Genomic DNA, 20,446 nt, shown 5'->3' with positions numbered 1-20,446 from the left:
TATGATTTCATTGCACTTAGTTGTCATGCCTCTAGTACTTCCATTTATTTAGAAGAATTTCCCAATCACCTTTAACTTAAGATTGTCAGTGAGATTTTTGAAGAGTCCAGGTCTGTTGCTTTGCAGAAGGTCTTTCAGTTTGGATGTGTCTGATTGACAGCTTTGGATTAGGTTCAGGTAAAAGGTTGTGGGCAGAAGTGTTTCAAGTGAGATTGTTTTGTTTTCAGGGGTTTATTTCAGGAGACAGGAGAGGTCAGTCCGCCCCACCAGGGCGATATAAGTACATCAACCCTCTGTATTTGTGTCTTTTGCTTCTGGATTTGACCAAGCATGGACATTTTTCCACAGAAAATATTTTTAAAATATGGGTTATATTCACATACTACACCCTTTTATGTAAGGGGCTGGAGCATCTACTAACGTTGGTTTCTGTGGGGTTCCTGCAGCCCGTTCCCTGTGAGTCCCTCGGGACAGCGGTGTATGCTCTGATTAATGTGGTGTCTGCGAGCTTGCTGAATTTTAAATGCACCTTCTCCTTTTGAAGTTATAAGCCATCTGCAGGGGGATACCTCGAGCCTGTGTGGTGTCACGTTGTCCGAGTCGTTCATCTGACTACATTAGCATCGGTGCTCCTGGCCCGTGCCGCCCATCACTGCAGTGGCTGTGTGCTGGGACCTCCGTCCCTGTTCTTCTCCTGCGTGTACTCACTGGATTTCCCTTGGGGAGAAGAGACCCCCCCCCCCCTTTTCTCCTACATTTACTAACTGTTCTTCTCCTGCACATACTCACTGGATTTCCTTTGTGGAGACTCTTCTCTCTTTCCCTCTCTCTTCCTTTCTTCCTTTACTTGTTGTCAGTGAGGAGTCTTGAGTTCTTTCTTCACTTGGCCATTATTCATTCTGATGCTCAGCTTGTCCTAAATTTGGTCAGAGGGAACCGCTTAACTCTGGGTCAGTACAGGTGTAACAAAGGTGAGCTTCCTTTGGTATTTAACATTTGAATACACTGTAGCCTGTGAGGATTAATGTTGGTGATGTGCCTAAGACCTTTACTTTTGATAGTCCACCTGTGCTTATTTTGCAGCAAATCACTGAGTTGAAGAAAGAAAACTTTAACCTAAAGCTTCGCATCTATTTCCTTGAGGAAAGAATGCAGCAGGAATTCGATGGCCCCACTGAGCACATCTATAAAACTGTAAGTGTCCCACCTCTTGCTGCCACCCCGATGCCTTTTCTCACCGTCCTCCAAGCAGAAGTTTGATTGATATTTGCTCTGAGTATGCCTGAATAGAAAGAGCTGCTTTCATTTAATTCGAATTGATTATGGGGAGTATAAAGATAATAGGACGGCCTTAATATTAAACAAAGAGACCCAAGATTAATTTTAAGGTAGTCTTTTTTCTCTTCTTAAAACTGGGTTTCTGATGAACAATAACTCAGTTGCCTTTTTCAAATTATTTGTAGTTGAGACAAACACAGTGAAATGGTAGAATGTCTTTGGAATTTAATCTTATTGTTACCAGCTAATTTGTGTGACTGTAGGCAGGTCACTTCAGCTCCCTGGGCTTGCCCCAGAGGTAAATGAGAATCCGCCTGTCACAGGGTTGTTGTTAGTGTGGATAAAGCGAGATGACAGACGGAACGTCCCCAGCACGCGGCTGGTGCTGGACAGCTACCGCCATCCCAGTGCAGCGTCCGTTGGCAGCCCGAAGTTGCGGTTGTCAGTGTTTCTGTGGTGTGCTGCTCCGCACGCTGTACTTGCTGGCTTATCACTTCGGGAGAAAGTCTGTTTCCATCTGAGGTCTGGGCCTGGAGGCCTCTGCCTGAAAACAGACCTCGGCTCTGAAAGTTGAAAAGACCTTGGCATTCTTGAAAAGACACGAGTACAAACAATATTTCAGTGCCTATTTTTTTGGCTCTCTCCAATAGATTAGCCCTTGGCCTGGGAATTACTCCATTTTTTTTTCCTCCTCTGAAGTTTATACCAGTGGAAACTTTTGAAGGAGGAAAAGGAACTCTGCTGGAGTGTCAGTGGATGAGCTTGAATGGACTTGTCTTGAGGAGGGATTGGACCGTACGGTACTTCTGAGCCTTTTCCAGAAATGAAAGGCTCCCCTGTCCCTCAAGACACAATTTTTTTTTCTTCATTGTGAGGATGGAAAGACAAAGAGGACGTCCCCTTTTCTGGAAGGAAGTGATGATAAAGTACAATTTTCAAAGAGAAGACAATAGCCTAAAACATTTCATGTGTAAGGGTGGTTACTGCCTATCTCAGAGCTTCTGGGGTGGTAGGAGGCCAGGGTGTGCCAGTTGCCTTCCCTGTGTCAGGCCCTGCCCTGGGCCTGTGCACGTCGTCCCCTGGATCTGAGCCTCCACACAGCCCTTCTCGGTGGGGACGGCCCTCGCCTAGGAGAGGGAGCCGAAGCTCAGGGGAGGTCAGCAACTTGCCTGATGCCATCGCTGCTACGTGAGGTGTGTTTCGAACCCAGGTCTGCCCACCTCATTGTACCACACCGTCTCAGCGATCCTTTTCCACCGTCTGATTAGATGACCTGATTTTATTGCACTTTTATTGCAATTTAAGTTTGTATATAGTTGTACATGATTCACAAATCCAAAAGCTTAAAAGGTGTACACTGGAAAGGCTTTCTTCCACCCCGTCCCTTGTCCCCTAGGTCTAACCAAGTGACTAGTCCCTCAGGCAGAGAAGTTGTATGTGAATGCAAGCATGTATGTGTGCGAATGTATATGTGTGTAAGTCCCCTGTTTATGTAAGTGCAAGCATATTCTGTTCTGTAACTTGCACTTTTCCTTAATAATATCTGGCATATCTTTCCTTAATAGTGGGTTAAAGCTTCTTTATTTTTTTATCTTATTATTATTATTTTTTAATTTATTTATTTCCAGAGAGGGAAGGGAGGGAGAAAGAGAGAGAAAGAGAGAGAGAGAGAGAAACATCAATGTGCGGTTGCTGGGGGGCTGTGGCCTGCACCCCAGGCATGTGCCCTGACTGGGAATCGAACCTGCGATGCTTTGGTTCGCAGCCTGCGTTCAATCCACTGAGCTACGCCAGCCAGGGTGCTTCTTTAGTTTTTTATACTGATAATCTGTGTCATGCTACTAAGGTGCCTTGATTGTTGGTTTAGAAATTATGGTTATCACGTATTTAAGTTTGTAATTTGAGGTATTGGGCTTGCGAAAAATAGTCTAGTGGACACATTAGTTCTCTGTTCTATTAAATTTGCTGGGCTGGAGTGCCAGCTGGCGTCTCCGAAAGCAGAGCACTCAGAGGCGCAGCAATCAGCTCTTACGTCGCTCTTTGCTCCTCAGAGAGCTGCAGAGGAGCCCTCAGTTCGAAGGCTGTTTCTGTGGTTTTCCCAGAACTGCCATTGAAGACACAGTGCACTGACCCTCAGGGTCCTTTATGCAAAGGTCACTGTCTTCTAGAAAAAGTTCTGCTGCATGAATGACTTCTTTTGGTTCTTGTTATTTGACGATGAGGAAAGCAGCATATTCTGAGCCTGGTCTTTAGGCTTTTCTCATGCCTTAGCTCACTTCGTCCTAAAATCCCCCTGGGCAGGTGGGCTTTGTGATTTTCATTTGTCACTTGGGGGACCTGAAAGGTGAAACCTTGCTTTCTTGCCTCCTGGACTTGCACTTCTGAGGACGGTTACAGGCTCGCACTTCTAGTTCCCTGCTCCACGGTAGCGCGGAGGCAGGGCCTGCGGCTGCCTGGCTCACCAGAGTCCTCAGGGCTTAGCCCAGTGCCTGGCCCCTCACAGGCACGGTAACTATATGTGAAGAGGGGGAGTGAATACATGAGCATCTGCTGACTTACTACAGTTTCCATTTGGTGAAGAGTGGAGGCAGAACTCGAACCTGTATCCTTCGACTCCACGCCCCTGGCCTTTCCTTTTGTCTGACTTCTCAGTGTGGGGATCCCCCAGTGCTGCTTGGCTGAAAGGAGGGAGAGGCATGTCCTCCGAGACTGTAAATTTTACTGGAAATGCTATTTTTATTTAAAATGATACTCATGTATTATGGAGTGGAATATAAAATTGGTATGAATTATTAAAACAGGAGCGAGATTTCAAAGAAAACCTGGAATTACAGCAGTTCTTTGAGAACCTTTCACCCAGACCCATTTCTACCACGGGGATCCATCTGATGCTCTGTCTGGGCTACATCTGTGGGCTGGTTCGGGGAGCCAGCCTCTGTCCCACTGTCTCACGTTGCAATCCGCTTGCTAGAGACTCTGTCTTCGGATTCGCATGTGAATGATGAGCCCAGGGCCACGTGCGACGTCCTTCCTCCTCGTTGGTTACGAGGAAGACATTTGGTTGGTGAATGCTGCGGTGTCCCTAATAGACAGTTTGCCCCGTGCAATTGTGGCTCTTTCGTGAGTTCCCTGAAATCTCACATTGAAATGAGACAGGCAGGGACGGGGCCTCCCATTTATCCGTCCACATGTTTATTTTTTTAAGCTGTAAAATGTTTCCACTGCTGCAACCAGCACATGTGTGATGGTAAACAACCAGCAGTAATTGCCCTGGAATGGTAAAAACAAACTGCAGAATTGCTTGTAAATTTGCTTGGTGGAGGGCAAACAGTTTTTCAATCGGCCTCCCTTGTATGACATTTATGCCTTGATGTTTGAGTGCTCTGGCTGTTAGAAGCTTGGAAAATTTACATAATTGTTTCAAGTCTTGAGGAATCCGGGCTTTCTTTTGAGACCACCAGTGTTTAATAATTCCCTTTTCCCTGTGCCCTGAGGCTAATGAGGTTTCCAATCTAATGGCTGCCTGTTACGAGCACGGCGTAGTCAGTCCGTGCGGAAGGTGGTTTCCCCACGGTAGACAGTGCGGCCTGTAGTTTTACGCTGTTTCTTTTCTTCCCTGATCTCGTCTGAAAGAACATCGAGCTCAAGGTGGAAGTGGAGAGTCTGAAGCGGGAGCTCCAGGAGAGAGAGCAGCTGCTCGTCAAAGCCTCGTGAGTACCTGTGGTCCCCATCGTCCCGTCACCAGCGTGAGGGGCGCCCAGGGCTCCCCCTCGGGCGGCCAAGTGGGCTGTAAAATAGAGCCCTGTGCTTTCCAACCCGTTGTCCTCCAGCTGGGCTTGGAGGGCCCCAAGGAGGTTTGTGTTTATTTAATTATGTTTGAACAAACTTTTACAGTTTATGGGAAAATGAGCAAATCTTACACGGACAGCAGGATGGATTTTCACTAAGCAGAGATGCCTGTGGGTCACCGTCCTGATCAGAAACCAGCACGTCACCAGCCCCCAAGAAAGTCCCTTTGTGCTCCCAGAGCTTACCCTTCTCCCGCAAAGATGGTCCGTTTGCTGACTAGTAGTGTTGCCATTGCTTAGTTCTGCCCGTTTCTGAACTCGATAGAAACGGAATCATGTGCTATGCGTCTGGTCTCTTTCCTCAACGATATATTTGTGGGATCCATCCAGATTTTGTAAGTGTATCGTTAGCTCACTCATTGCTGTAAAGGCCCTGGGGGCATAAAGGGGCCCCGAGGGACCCCTGTGGGAGGTGAGGCAGCGGGGCAGGGGACTGGGCTTCTGCCGGAGTAGCTCATTTTTCTGTCTGTTTTGCTTAAAGAGCATTTGAAAACTATTGTTTTAATTAATTATTTCTTGAACAACAAGCGCAGTTCAGAGAATATAACCTGTGACTCAATTGGTCATTCATTCATTCATTCATAAACATTTATGACATAATTACTCGTGCTACACGTGTTTTTGAAAAGAGATAATTCCCTTACTGCGAGAGCTCATCAGAGACCGGTGACAACTCACTGTACAAACCAAGTGCAGTGGAGGTACAGTGGTAGTTTGTGGGTACAGTGGGGATACCGGAGTGGGCTGAGTTTCGGTGGGTGAGAGTGGAGTAAGACATCCCGGGGCTGCCTGTCCCAGAACCTGGCTGAAAGCTTATGTGGAACTGCTGCGTCTGTCACGGCAGTAGAGCTCCTGCTGGACGCGGGGCCGGGAGCAGGAGTCTGCAGCCCGGGACGCCGCTGCACTGCCCTGGGCAGGGCCGGCCGCTGGAAGTCAGACTACTGTTAGCTCTGGGCAGACCGCAGGTTCCCAGGTCCCGCCTGACCTTGCTCACCTGGCGTTTTCTGAGTGAGCGAATGAATAAATGAATACATTGGAATAATAAGTTTTTGTTTTTGTTTTTTCTTCCAGAAGCACATCGTTCATCATTCTCTAGGCAGGGAGTCAAACTTACGTTACCAGGCCTGGAAGTCAGTGATAGAATCTGGTCTGGGCTCTCCCTGCTGCGCCTCTCGAGCAGGACTCGCTTTCAGTTATGCATGTCCACGGGGGAGCCCCGGCTCACCAAGGCCGCGTGTACCCCTCAGCACCAGCACTCAGGGCGCACGCTGCGGGGGCGTGTGCGCACGTTTGTGTGCGTAGATGCGCCGAGCTGCCCAGACTAGTGTTCGGGACCCTTTAGGTCCGATCTGACTTACCAGTTGATTGAGAATGTGTTTATTAAACGGCTGTGCCGTGCCGCATGGGGCTCGGCTCCTGGGGACGCAGTGTGATCCAGACAGACACGTGGGGCTCACGGTTTAGTGGGGGTGATGAGGATAAAATGCTGCAACTGTATTTATATCTCAGTACAAATTGGGAGAAGCGCTGTGGGAAAAATAAAGGGAGCCGTGGGAGTTTGTAGCAGTGGAAACAGACGTACAATATAGGTTGTTGCAGGGAGGGGGCCCTGAGGGGGTAGCATTTGAGATGAGGTCAGGGCATTAACCGGGTGAAGGGGAAAGGAATGTGCCGGACGGAGGAAGTCGGAGAAGGCTGGGGGGCTCGGCCTGTCTTGTAGGATCTGGAGGCCTCATTAGAGAGTTTGGTCTTTACCCTCACATCAAAGCGAAAGTAGTCATGGGCTTTAAGCAACTGACACAATCAGAGTTTTGTTTTCTAAAAGGTCACCCTGGGTGCTGAGTGGGAAGTGGTTTTGCAGAGGGAGCAGGAGTGGAAGCAGGGGACCAGGAGGCTGGCCCAGGAGTGTGGGTAACAGATGAGTGACAGAGGTGGATGGGTGGGTTGCAGAGACACGGATGAAGCAGAACCAACAGGACTACGTAGGGGATGGGAAGGGAGCTGTCGGGGGTAGGTTAGGGGTCAAGACTGTGAGCTCTGTGTGGGAACGTCCACAGTGACTCAGCTGCTCCGGCGTGCTCCCCACCGACATGTGTCTCACGCACAGCTCGCAGATCTAGAAACGTCTCTGTTCCTGCTGCTCGGCCGTGCCCTGGCGGCCCTCTTCCCCTTCCAGCCCTTCTCAGCCGAGCGCCTTCCCTGTCACCACCCCGCACAGCGCCTCCTGTTGGGTCACACGTGGAAGCTCACACCTGTCTTTTCACCAACTTCTCTGGCATGTAATGTCAGTCCCACTTGTGGGCCGCACTTTTCAGTTTATAAAACACTTTTATGTCCGTTTGCAGTCAGTCCATCATTATCCTGCGAGTTCTTCAGATCCCGAGGGAAAGCTCATTTGAGAGTGGAGGGAATTTAGGTTTGGAGAAGGGAAGGGCCGTGACTTAAACCACTCAGCCAGGAAGATCAGAGTTGGATTAGAACTCAAGTTTGTGACTTCTGGTCCAGCACGAGGTTTCACATTCCTTTTTATTTTCACGCGTGTTTCTCATTTCTTTAACATGACTGGGCATCCCCTTAGCCAAGAGCCTCTTCCTTAGCGGAGTGCAGGGTGGTGGAAGGGGCAGGGGCTCTGGGCTGGCTCTGCCAGCAGGTGAGACTGTGGCCTCCGCGCCCCGGCCGCTCAGCTGTTCCTGCCTCGCAGGGCCTTCGTGTGGGTTCCCTGCCACGGAGTCCGCACCCCGCCTGCCACCAACCTGTGCTCTTTGCCTCTCCCTTTGCCTCTGACTGCCCGGCACCCAGCAGGGTGCGTGTGGTGCGTACCTGCTGATGGAAAAGTGTCTTTTTATTAATGCCCTCCACTTCCTTTTTGAGTTTCATGGTTGTTTCTTTTTTGGGTGGATGGGAGATAGGGAAAAGCAGGGGAGATAGGGAAAAGCCCCATAGAACTATAATTGGAATGGAAAGACTCAAGAGGAAATGTTGATGGTTAGAAAGAGCAGCGAGGGTGGTTATAGAAGGTTTGTTTTTGTGTTGGGCGGAGAGCTGGATTGGGCCAGTGTCTCTCCGCCTTTCCTCTCCTGAGGCCTTGCTGTCTGTCTCGTCTGTGGGACCGAGTTCTATAACAAAGCAAAGGGAGGGAACTAACATTTATTGAGAACCTTCTTAACTCCTAACCCTGTGCCTGATACTTGACATGCTTGATCACGTCAGTTAGACTTGACGGCAGCTACGCAAGGCAGCCGCTGTTCCCATTTGAAGGAAGAGTTAACTCGGGCTCGGAGGAGCGGGCGAGCCCGTCCAAGCTGGGGGCAGAGCTGGCGCTGCTCCGGCTCCGCGGCCCGTTCTCCCTCGCTGTGGAGCGAGCCGCTGTGCTCGCTGACTTCCCGTTGTTTTATTCATCCGTTACCATAAGGGGACATTAAAAACAAAAGCAGACATATTGTCGGGAGTAAATTTTATTTCTGTAGCTTTAAAACACAAACAAAAATAATAATTCCATTAGTAGAGGAAAATGGCACCGTACTGCTGAGTATAAATTTTATTGCTACAGTAACTGTAAAATACAAAGATGATAAATGAAAAGTTGGAACATTTATTATTGGGAGTATATTTTATTGATATAACTAAATGCAAACAAACTGAATAATGCCAGATCTTGTTAAAAATTGTAGTCGGCCTCTTGATGATGTATGTGAGGCTGACTCTACGACACAGGGGTTTGGTCTGCGCGGGTGGAGGGAGCCGGTGGATTTGCACCTGCTGGGTGGAGTGGAGGGTGGGGGCCGGTAATTGAGTGAGCCATTTCTTGAGGAGGCTCTGGAAGGCCCGAGGGCTAAAACATTGGAGGGGGTTTGAGGAAATTCAGGACTGGAAAATTCTGTATCCAAAGCTCAGGGAGGAAAAGCTTCTAGTCCAGAATTCTTGCAGCCATGTAGCGTGACCTCTTGAGCAGTAACAGAAGTGACTGTGTGAACTCCAGACGGTATTAGTCAAGAAACAAGCTGAGGGGGTGGGCTCAGGACATTGCATGGCGTGAATCAGGGAGTGGCAGTGATGGCCTGAGTTCTGGCCGGCAGATGATCCTTCCTCAGCTCAGACACCAGCAGGGGGTGGAATGAGGCCGCTAGGGGCATCTCAGCAGGGGCAGGCACTGCGGTGGCCGTGGCTGGGGGACAGCAGGCTGTCTTGCAGCACTCAGCTCAGAGAGGCAGGAGCCCCCTGCTGCTAGCACATGCATTCTGAGAGGTTGTCACCTCATCTTTCTAATGAGGAAACTGAGGTGTAAGAGCTAAGTCACCCATAGTGACACGGAGGACGTAACAGAGGAAAAATTCGGAAGCAGATCGTTCAGCTTCAGAGCCCCTGTGCTTTCTTTCCAGTTGTTCACATTGAATTCCTTTCGAGTGGTATCACAACACCAGGGCCTTGTGCAGGCTCACTGGTGGAAGGGACGCGATGTGAATCAAGTGTTTATTTGCAGGCAGTTGGTGTTTGGGACTTGGGCAGCAAGAACGGCCCTCTTGACTTTGCACTGTTCTCGGTCGCAGATTCACGTGGCCGGTGCACGTGCGTGTCTGGTCGCGTGGCTCTTGGTTGGGAAAGTCTTACACACCCCAAAGCAGGGCTTGGGAGGCTGGTGGTGAATAGAGTCTGAGAAACCAGCTATAGGGGGAGCCGTTTCCCTTGTGTTATTCTGCCTTGGGGAAACCCACAGTCATTTCAGGAATGTGCTGAGAGCGGCTCTGGGTGCGTCTCACGCGTCGTGCCCGACTCTGCTTTTCTTCTGGGGAGAACCAGAATGAGAGGCGTCTGTGGCTGTGGTCCCGTATCTGATTTTGGTGTGCCATCCACCCCCACCCCTGCCTGTCCCGTGGGGAGAGTGACCCGTGGTGCCACAGCGACAGGGGAGTTCTGCGTCTCATGTCCGAGGAGCATGGGGTGCGGGCCGCTTGCAGGCCTCCTCCCCACGCCCTGAGTGGCAGCCAGTGCTCGCAGAGCTGGGCTGCGGTTCAGGTGCTTCCCCTCCGGCTGGCTGGAGATGAGGCAGGCAGCCCCGTGGAACTTCCTCAGATTCACTGTGTTTCACCTGTTTCCTCCTGCAGGGGCTTGTCAGACCAGCGTCCACCCTCCCTGCCGCTGGGGGAGGTTGGGAGTTTCCTGGTGAGAAACTTGCCAGTCACTGTCAGAGGAGTCTCAAAAGAGTATTTACACTTTGCCCTAGTGGTTCGCTTTCTAGGAATTGACCTTAGGGAAGTCCCTGGATAGTATGCATACAAGGATGCTTTCATCATAGCATTGCTTAGCACAATGTACAATAACTCTGACCTTTGTTGAGTACTTTGTACTGAGCACTGTTTCCAGAGCTGCTTAAGGATTATCAGACAGATGTGTAAAATCAGAAGTAATCTAAATGTTTTTAAAATAGGGGTTGATTTAATATAATATATATTGAAAATTAATATGTAGCCTTTAAATATTAATTTGTACTGACACAAAAGGATGTTTATAGTGTGTGTGTTAAGCAGTAAAATCAGATCACAGATGTGTGCTGCATGATTCTGTTTTTGAAGAAGACACCTCAGAGGTTGTACACTGAAATGTTACCTTAGCTGTGCTGAGTGGTGAGATTATAAATGACTCTTTATTTTTAAATAGTGTAGACATATATTTTTAAACATATTTTCTCTTCATCTTCACCTGAGGATATGTTGATTGATTTTGAGGGAGAGGAAGGGGGGTGGGGAAGAGACATCAATGTCTCTTCGATGTTTTGCCCCCCATCCACGCCCCAGCTGGCAGTCAGACCCACAGCCTAGGTCTGTGCCCTGCCTGGGAGTCAAACCTGCGACCTTCTGGCCATGGGACGATGCTCCAACCAACTCAGCCGCACCGGCTGGGATCATTGGATGCTTTTTGTATGTGCCCTGAACAGGGATTGAACCCGCAACCTTGGTGTGTGGGGATGATGCTCTAGTCAGCTGTTCTACCCAGCCAGGGCTAAATAACGTGTGTATTTATTGACACATCATGGACATAAGATTGTGTAAGTTTAAGGTGCACAACCTGTTAATTTGACACATTTATATATCATATTATCAGTGTTTTTTGAGTTACAAATGTTAATTCAAATAACAGGCCTGGGGGAGTAGTCCTTGCTTCTCGGGGTGACTGCGGTCACTGCCTGACTGTGGCCCTTGTTTGCCTCCTTCTGCAGCAAAGCAGTCGAGAGCCTGGCCGAAGGGGGCGGCTCTGAAGTTCGGCGGGTGAAGGAGGACGCTCAGAAGAAGGTGAAGCAGGTCGAGGATCTCCTGACCAAAAGGATACTCCTTTTAGAAGAGGCAAGTCTGGAGACCCCGAGGAGAATGGTTTCTTACAGTGGGCCAATGACGCAGTGGGAAGAATTGTGTCTTTTCGCCTCATAACTGTCAGAATTTTCCCAGGCACGACAGCTGTCCTCACTGCGCATCTCTGTGGCTCCAGCCCCATTCCGGGCGCTCGGCAGAGAGAATCTGTACCCTCACCCCCTGCAGACTGGCCATTACTGTCTCGTTGCTGTAGGGGAGGACCCTGAGGCAGGGAGAGAAGCACTAACCAGTCCCAGTTTAACCCTGCACGTGGATGTGTCACTGCCGATTTGAAGCCCCGAGTTCCTGCTGCACCGCTCCTCCTGTTACCTAGCTCATGCCTTTCTTTCCCTGAAGTGGAAACTGAGGCCCCGAGAAGGAAAGTGACTCGCCCATCATTAGCTAAGGCTGGAGCCAGACTCTCTGACTGGTGGGCCATTGTGTGTCCGTGCACGCTGTCCCCAGCGTCCAGCCCTCACCCCTCCATCCTGCCTTCCACAGCGTCCAGCCTCCCTGCACCCTCCCACCAGCACTGACCGAATGCCCCTCTCAGGGAGGCGCTGTGTGCAGCACCTCCTCCCTCTGGTGCTCAGTCGGATGCTTCCTGTGACCCGTGGGAGTCGGGGTGTCTCTTGGGTAGGAAGGCCTGGCTCCTAGGTGCTAAAAAAAGTTTCCTCCGTTTACAGCTAATGTTGAGTAAACCAGTTGCTGAATCCCTGGTCTTCGGAGTCTGTTGTTTCATCCACTTTCTCTCTCTGCAACCCCAATTCTTCTCGCAGATGTGAGGAGAAAGAGCAGCAAAAAGCACTTCTGATACAAAGAGTGGATACATTTGAGGGCTGTATTGTGAAGTTTATTACAGTGGTCCTTTCCGGTCACGACGTTCAGGTTGGCCCTGGGGTCCGCTTCCCGGGGCTGTGGAGATGTCAGGTTGATCACACGGGTGAGGAAAGGGGCTCGGAGAGGGTGAGAAACCAGGCGTGGTCGTAAGCGGTGGAGCTGCGTGGGACCTCTCTGAGCCCAGGAAGGGTCTCTGAGTCCAAGCCCTGAGTTTTAGTTCAGATGATTGTGAGACTTTTCAGACACTTAAGCTAATCTCGTTCATTCATCTTATTTTTCCCAGTAAGTGCTTCCTAATGCTTTCAGGTGCCTGCACAATTGACACCTGAATCCCTTCTCGGTCACTTACCAGCTTTGTCACCTTGGATAAAGCATTCGCCTTCCCTGAGCCTCTGCCTCCCTCTGCAAAATGAGGCTAGTGCCGCCTGCTTTGCTGGAGTCATTGTAATGCGGCAGCAGGGCAGCTAGCCATTTGTCAGGGACTTGCCACGTGCCACGCACCCTTCTCAGCGTTTGCAGACAGACGCTGACTTAGGTAATCCTCTCAACAAACCTAGGACGGAAATGCTTTAATCACCCTCTAACAGCAGCACTGGCACAGAGTGGCTGAGTCACTTGCTTAAGGTGACACAGGCAGAGAATGCCCGGAGGTCTGGCTGCAGAGCCTGCATTCTAAACTTCTAAACTGTGGTGGTCTGTCACTTCTTAGGGCGGACGGAGTGCGGACCAAAGGTAGTATTTATAAATAGAGCCTGGCATGGAGTCGGCTCTCAGTGAATAAGAGGGTTTGTTGTTTGGTCTCAGCAAATTGGGAAATGGTTTTTCCCAGCTATCACTAAGATTGACAGGCAGGCCTCTCGGGGAGACAGTGTTGGGGGAGGCACTGGAGGGAAGGGAAGGGGCGGAAGCCCCGTTTGTCTGAGTTTCCTGTGTTGCAGCAGGCCTTTGACAGGTCTCACAACAATTCTCTGACATGATGGTGGTTATCCCCGTTGTATAGGGTGGGAAGCTGGGGCTCAGAGAGGTTAAGTGACTACCCAGGGTCACACAGCAAATAAGTGGGAGCTGGGTTTTGAACAGTGGGATTTGACGTTTATGTTTGTGTTGTAATCAGAGGCAGTTGGCAGGAGTCGTCGGAGATGCCCGGCTACTCCCAGGTCCCTGTCCTGAGCACTGGGGCCTTTTCCCCTAACAGGACCCTGCCTGAGTGACTGAGATAATTTCCTTGTTGCGCTCTGGACGAACGTAGAGTTTTCCACCACCAAAGTCACTTTGGAGATATGGAAAATGTGCTTTAGGATTGTGTAGTCATCATCTTAAAAAACACTTGGGAGGGGGCGGTGGGGTGTGGGATGGATTTGCGTGGAGATTATGGTGCCTCTTTGAAATTTATGCGTGTTTAGGTATTGAGAGGCACATTTCTCCTTGTTCTCATTGAGCTGTAAATATTGATCTGATTTTTCAAAACCAAACCGGTTCTTACAGAGTTGAGTCTTTTCCGTTGGAAATGCCTATTAGTCTTCCGGACACAAGAAGGAAGGATGGCTGGCAGACGCATTTATTGCTGGTTCTCCCCGTGCGTGGTGCAATTCAGGGAGGGGAAGTGTGCCAGAGAAAAAGTCATAAATATTTATATTTTAATCCAATTTCCTTTCAAAGTGTTCCCAATTGTATTGAAAAATCGCATCACGTGCATTTAATTTAACTCCAGGAAGTGCAGGCTGCCCAGGCGGAACTGAGAAAGGCCTTCGCAGGGACGGAGACGGAGAGGGCTCTGCGGCTGGGCCTGGAGAACAGGCTTTCGGAGATGAAGAAGATGCACGAGGGGAACGTGGACGTGGCCGTGGCCCTGGAGGAGAAAGACAGGTCTGGCTCTGCCCCTGCGACACCTGACAGTCATTTGTCTGGCAGCATGGCGAAAGGATTGTCCCTGCTTTCCCCTCCCCCTTCCTCCCCTCCCTGTCCCCACGGTGAGAAAACTAGGACTGTGAGGGCAGAGAGAGAGAGGTAGTAGGTAGAAATTCATGCTGGAGCTTTCCACTCAGAAACTAAATTCAGCATTCAGTTTTGGCTGTAAGCTTCCTGGTAGCCAAAGGAAAAGGGGAAAAACAACCTTGATTTCCCTTTTTCCCTTAATCTTGACGGTGACAGGAGTGAGGTGACAGAACTACAGGACGAGAGAGAGACGAATGGTAGAAGGGAGAAGCACGTGTTGGCTCGAAGGCCTTGGGGGCTGGTTGGGTCTGCGGCTGAGGGAAGAGGCTGCAGAGTGACCCCTCACCCAGACGAGCCGTGGTGGGATGGCAGTGCAGTTCGCCGAGTTTGGGGGGTGAAGGGAGAAAGGTGTTTTGGGGCAGAGGGAGTGGGACCATGAGCTTTCAGTTGGGACGTGTTGGGTTGGGGGATTGTGGGCACCCACCAGGAGAGTTGAGATTGGGCCCGTGGATTAAGGCCTGAGTGAGAGGAGCTGAGGATTCGTTCCTGAGCCAGCTACTGAGCTCGGCCGCGCTGGGTGCCAGGAGTGCAGAGATGAGCACTGTCTTCCTTAAATGGAGTTCCCGAGTGTGTGTGTGTGTATGGGGGGGGGGGAACAGAGGTAAAAATAGACTGGTGCTGGAGGTAAGTTCAGGGCTCTGTGCTGAGACAAACGTGAGGGAGTGGCCCGCTCTGCCCGGGTGTGGGGCAGGGAGGGCTCGTCAGAGAAGGAGTGCTGGGGGCCGTCAGAGGAGGAGTGCTGGGGGCCGCGAAGAAGCCTGGCCTCCAGAGGGGGTGGCGCGTGGGAGGGTGTGGAGCCTGGCTCATTTCGAGGTCATTGAGGAGAGTGCAGGAACTTGGGTCCTTATCTTTTTGGAAAAGGGGATTTGGGAAGGGTTAATGCTCACTGAGTACTTGCTGATCCAAGCAGTGGGATCTCCCTGGATGTGGGTGGTCTGGTCAGGGCCTTGCTAAAGGCTTTGTCTTCCTGGGGTTTCCCATAGGTCTGGCTGGGTGGGCACAGAAGCCAACTTGTCAGACCTGCAGATGCGCCTGACCCAGGGGTAGGGGTGCCCCAGCCACATCCCAGACAGCAAAGCAGCCGCCAGATGCCCACTGTGGGCCTCGGCTCGCTCAGGGTGTGGCCCTCCCTGGTGGGACTCCCCTGGGGCGAGAAGCACCGTGTTTCCCCCCTGAAGGCAGGCCTGCCTCGGAAGCCAAGTCAGTGTCAGAAGGTGATGGGATTGGAAGAGGCACAGAACCGGGATAAGGGTCCTCGGCCGTGCCCTGGCCAGGTGGGTTCACATCTGCCACCCGGGTGACTGGGCTATGGGCAGGGCCCTCACAGGGACGTGTTTCCAGCCCCACCTCCACCCTTTTCGAAGGTACACGTGGCAGCTGCTTGTTTCCCTTTGATTAGACCTTAAAGCTCCTCTGTATCTTTAAGGCACTGACAGTGAGGGGCCCAGCAGGTCAAGTTTGGCTAACAGACACGTTTTATCTGATTTTTTTGAAGTGTAACTAGTTTTTAATATTTAAAAAAAATCTAATTTTGTGTAAGAGTCTGGATTTCCAGGTGCTCTTGAAAACCTGGGGGGTGTGGGAGGACCAGGCTGTGGCCTTGCTGGAGGGCTGCTGCCCCCTAGGTGGGCCTGGTGCTCCAGCCGGGCTGCAGCCCCGCAGGCCCGCCCCCGCTCATGTCCACCCCCTCGTAGGGCTTGCATTAAGTTAACTAGAAAATCACTTCCATTGAGGTGTGAGTTGGACACACACAACATCCATTTTCATGTACAGTTGGATGACTCCCACCTCTCCAGCTGACTGACTGATGGTTTCAGAGTTGAGCCCCTAGAGGGCGCTCTTACTCCTCTTTCCTGGTTTTGGGGGCATAGTGCTGGTGCCGCCAGTTCCCTCTGTATCCAGTTGTCTTGGTCCATTTGGAGCCATAGCAGAATTCCACACACTAGGTCGTTCATGAACAATAGAAGTTTATTTCTTGCAGAAGTTATTTGGGATGCTGAAAGTCCAAGATCAGGGTGCCCGCCGGTGTGGTCAGGTGAGGGCCCCGTTTCAGGTCCTGTTTCTCGTTGTGTCGCCACCTGGCAGAAGGGGCAGGGGATCTCTCCGGAGCGGCACTGATACGATGCCACGCCCATCCGTGGGAGCTCCGCCCTCATGACCTCATCTTCTCCCAAAGGCCTCTGCCTCCTGATGCCAGCACTGTCGGGAGACACAAATGTTCAGACAGTGCCCCGGTGCATTGCCAGGTGCTGTAACTGCCTTTAGAGCTCTCTCCCCGCCTTCACCCTGGGAGCCTGTCCTCTTTTCTACCAGAGCAAGTTGCTTTGTAGGCTTAGCCAGAAACACCCTTCTTAGGGTCCTTTGACAAAATGCTAATCATCGAGTGCTAAAAAGAAAAGTAATAATTATAGCAACTGTCATTTGTTGAGTCCTGCCATATGCCTGGAGCTGTGTAGGGCCGTTTTAAATAGCTTATCTCAGTTCCACATAAGCAAGTTACCCCCATTTTATAGCCCAGGAAATGCAGGCTGAGAGAGTGTAGATAGTGTGGCCACTGTCAGGGAGCAGTGGGCAGAGGTAGTTTGCTGGCCTGGAGAAGGACGCATTCAGCTCTCTCTGAGGGGTCTGGGGTGTCCGCTGGCAAAGGTTCCCCGAGGAGTCTTTGAGAATAATGAGAATAATGCCCCACTAGGCCTGGAGGGACTGTGGGCGTCTGTCCGGTGGTGGTGGCGGCGGTGGCAGGAGTAGAGTCGTGAAGGCCACTCCGGGCACAGGGTCATGGAACGCAGGTGCGGGGGCCCAGCCCTGCCCGGCCTCCGGAGGACACACTGGGGCCTCTTGGGTGCAGGCCCAGGGAGCTCAGGCTCCACCGCCTTGCGGAGGAGTTTGGCTTTTGTCTTGGAAGACAGTATATTTTAACCTTTGACCTGAGAAGCCTTAGACAGACTCCCCCCACCCCCACGTTTACCAGAATAGTTCTGCTTTATTGGTCGTGTTTGCTTACCTTCAGTGCCAGATTTCTTTTGGAGAGAAGACTTCCTGGCTAAAAAATTCAGTAATCCACTGGTGTCGGTCAGGGGCTGTTGGTCATCTGAGGGGGGTACGACTCAGCCAGACCGCAGCCTGGCAGCCGGGAGGTCAGGTCGACCTGAGCCAGGCTGGAGGTGAGGGCACAGTTCATGTCACATGAGTTCCGGCCCTTAGTCCCTGAATTGGAAAATGCAATTTCGTCCGTCCATGGTCAGTCATCGGACACGTCTGCTTTGAAGATGTCTGGCCCCATTTCCGACCTCCTCCTGCTCCACTGAGCTAAGAGAACAGCTTAGAATTAATATTTAAATTTTGCTCTCTTTTAGACTGATTGAGGAGTTGAAACTGTCTTTGAAGAGCAAAGAAGCTTTAATTCAGTGCCTTAAAGAGGAGAGATCTCAGATGGTGTCTCCTGGTGAGGATGTGTCGTCGGCAGAGCTCCGAGGACTTCCTGCTGCTCTGCGGGAGGAAAAGGGGAGAGAAACCGAGGTGAGGTGGCAGGACACCCAGGGGGGGCTTGAATGAGCAGATCGGCCCGAGGGAAACGGGGTGCTCACCCAGTCCCCACGGCTCGCCCACAGGCCGCTTCTCAGTGTCCCCCCGTCAGCTGAGGAGTGGGCAGACCCTTCCTCTGCCTGGGGCCTGGCGTCTTCTCTCCCTTCCAGGCATGTGTTCATGCAGCGGTTAAAAAATCAGTCCCTACCTGCATGCCTCTGTTTCACTGTGTGTTGGTTGGTTGTGGCCCAGGGACTTGATTTTCACCTGTGGGTTTTCTTAGGGTAACATTGTGGTACTTACCTGGTTTACCTTTTCCAGCTAGAGGCAGGCTTACGGCCAACTCTGGTCTGAAACTTAGAGGCCGTGGGGGCAGGGCACCAACCTGTATTGGGCTGCAGCTCACAGAGGGATTCAGCGTGCCACTGCCTTGAATCCAGGTCACGCTGCAGGGTAGAGATCACGGTCCCTCGTTGGGTTTAGAAACAGGCTCAGCTCAGAGGAGTTGTTATATTTTCCTAGGCTCCAAGAGGAGGTGGGTTACTAGTACTCACCCCAAAGCCTCCCTGGACCCCTCCCCACACTAGGCGGCCTCCACGACGAGCTCTTTTGAAGAGGGTGGGCAGGACTGGAAGTGCAGGTAGGCCTGGTCCAGACCTCCCCGTTCTCGTTGGACCACGGCGGCGGCTGCGTGTGGCGTGTCCTCCTTAGGAGACGTTCCGCATGCTCCTGCAGAGTCTCGATTTCTTTGTGCAGCAGGGTCTCCTTTGTCCCGGACACAGCAGTGAATTCCCGGGCCTCACCAGTTAGTCTCTGGCTGTCATCGGCCTCCGTCCCCTGCCCCTTCTGACCCTTCGTCTCACTCCTGTGGCCCTGTCCTTTTTCATCATCCAGTAGCTCCTGGCTTTACTCTGTGGGGCTGGTAGTCTGTGAGGGCGGGTTGCTCATCTGCATATCTTTCTTCACTCGGGTGGGACAGGAGTGGACAGTTGCTTTCATGAGTTCCACGGCAGGGGGAGCAGCAAGTAAATAAGGTGCTCATGCTAATTGTCCTGGGGAAGCTGTTGGATTGTGGGTCTCTTCTGGTCCCCAATTAATGCCTTTTCATAGGCTGCACAAATGGAGCACCAGACGGAGAGAAATCACTTTGAAGAGAGGATCCAGGTATGTTGATGCAATTTTTAAAAATGTGTTGAAGATTTATCCTAGGCTCTTGCTTTATTCTGAGTGCAGGAGATAATTCTGTGTGACATTAGCTGTCACTCATTGAATGCTGCCGTCTGCCAGCCAAGCTTTAGGCGCTGTGGAGAGGGTGTCTCAGTCTTTGCAACAGCTCTGGGAGGCAGGCATTCCCATCTTGCAGATGTGGCATGTGAGGCTCAGAGCGTGAGGTCCCTTCTCCAAGGTCACATAGCTTGGGGGGCGATGCAGCAGGGACTCGGACTTGCAGTCTGAGTGCAAAGCCATTGCTCCGTGGCCCCTCCGTCCCAGCAGCTGGCATTTGTATAGCACCTGCCAGCTCAGAAAGGACTTGCCCGTCTGTGATCTCCTTTGATCCTCACGACAGCCTGGGAGGGAGGCAGCAGCGATTATCTTTAGAAGGGAGCTCGCGCTGTAAGTGTATATGTTCGGTCTCCATCAGACTGAATTCTCTGCTCGCTTTTGTAGCATTAGGGAGTGAAATTAATGATCTGTTATTTCCCCCAAATAACCCGGTATGGTTTCAAAGGCTCTGACGTGACCGTATGCACATTCCAGAAGGCATTGCCGTCCTTCCTGTAGGAGTAGCTGTCACCGTCGTAGCCGATCCGATCCCCTTCCTCTCACCCAGCCCTGCTGCCGCGAGCGGCAGCACAGCAGCTCGGCGCCGGCGCCACTGCGCTCAGCCCGACGTGGAAGCATTAATCACAGGCTGACAGGAATGAGATAGAATAACTGCATCTGAGTGTGCTCTCAAAGATATATTTACAGTGCATTTCGGTCGGAACACATCACCTTAGTGGATCTTCTTCTAATCTAATTTAGGCACTTCAGGAGGACCTGAGAGAGAAGGAAAGAGAAATTGCTACAGAGAAGAAAAATAGCTTAAAGAGGGATAAAGCCATTCAGGGCCTAGCCATGGCGTTAAAGTCAAAGGAAAAAGAGGTATGTCCGACCCACCCGAGTGAGGTTTTTCCTGGTCAGCTTCCGGACTGCTCTGTCCTGCCCTGGACTTGCAGCTCCGCGTGAAAAGTTTATGGGAGAGCTGGAATGACTGTAGGAAGAGGGGCAGGGATCCTTTGGTCAATTAGAAGTTATTTTGGCGTGTAAATCACAATATAAATATGTCATTTACGGGTACAATTTTAATTTTTTTTAAAGCCACAACAAAAGAAGTAAAAAGAAGCAAGTGAAATTAGTTTTACTATATATGACAAATAGTATCATTTCAACATCTAATCAATAGGATAAAAGTAATAGTGAAGTATTTAACATTTTTAGAAATCTGAAGTCCGGATATCCTTTCAGCACATCTCAAGTCAGATTAACCAAGGTCAAATGCTCAGCAGCCACAGGGGGCTGGTGGCTACCATCCTGGACAGTGTGGGTCTGATCTTTTGAAAGACAGCAGAACGT

At 51.0% G+C, this 20,446-nt stretch overlaps 1 protein-coding gene across 3 annotated transcripts in view; it reads left to right on the top strand.

The window, feature by feature from the left end:
• Positions 1–20,446, top strand: part of CDK5RAP2 (CDK5 regulatory subunit associated protein 2) — a 165,866-nt gene that overhangs the window by 20,600 nt on the left and 124,820 nt on the right. For 2 of the 3 annotated variants that reach the window (XM_036022141.1, XM_036022142.1), the window contains exons 4-10: positions 1,084–1,194; positions 4,912–4,988; positions 11,341–11,464; positions 14,022–14,176; positions 17,662–17,824; positions 18,941–18,994; positions 19,856–19,975. In XM_036022141.1, the coding sequence (XP_035878034.1) occupies positions 1,084–1,194; positions 4,912–4,988; positions 11,341–11,464; positions 14,022–14,176; positions 17,662–17,824; positions 18,941–18,994; positions 19,856–19,975 (804 nt within the window). The remainder of the gene's footprint in view (positions 1–1,083; positions 1,195–4,911; positions 4,989–11,340; positions 11,465–14,021; positions 14,177–17,661; positions 17,825–18,940; positions 18,995–19,855; positions 19,976–20,446) is intronic. The other variant, XM_036022143.1, reaches the window with a different exon arrangement.

This window comes from Phyllostomus discolor, chromosome 3 (genome assembly GCF_004126475.2).
Source record: "Phyllostomus discolor isolate MPI-MPIP mPhyDis1 chromosome 3, mPhyDis1.pri.v3, whole genome shotgun sequence".
NCBI lineage: Eukaryota > Metazoa > Chordata > Mammalia > Chiroptera > Phyllostomidae > Phyllostomus > Phyllostomus discolor.
The sequence above is the reverse complement of the archived record's forward strand: the minus strand, read 5'-3'. Positions and strand labels throughout refer to the sequence as shown.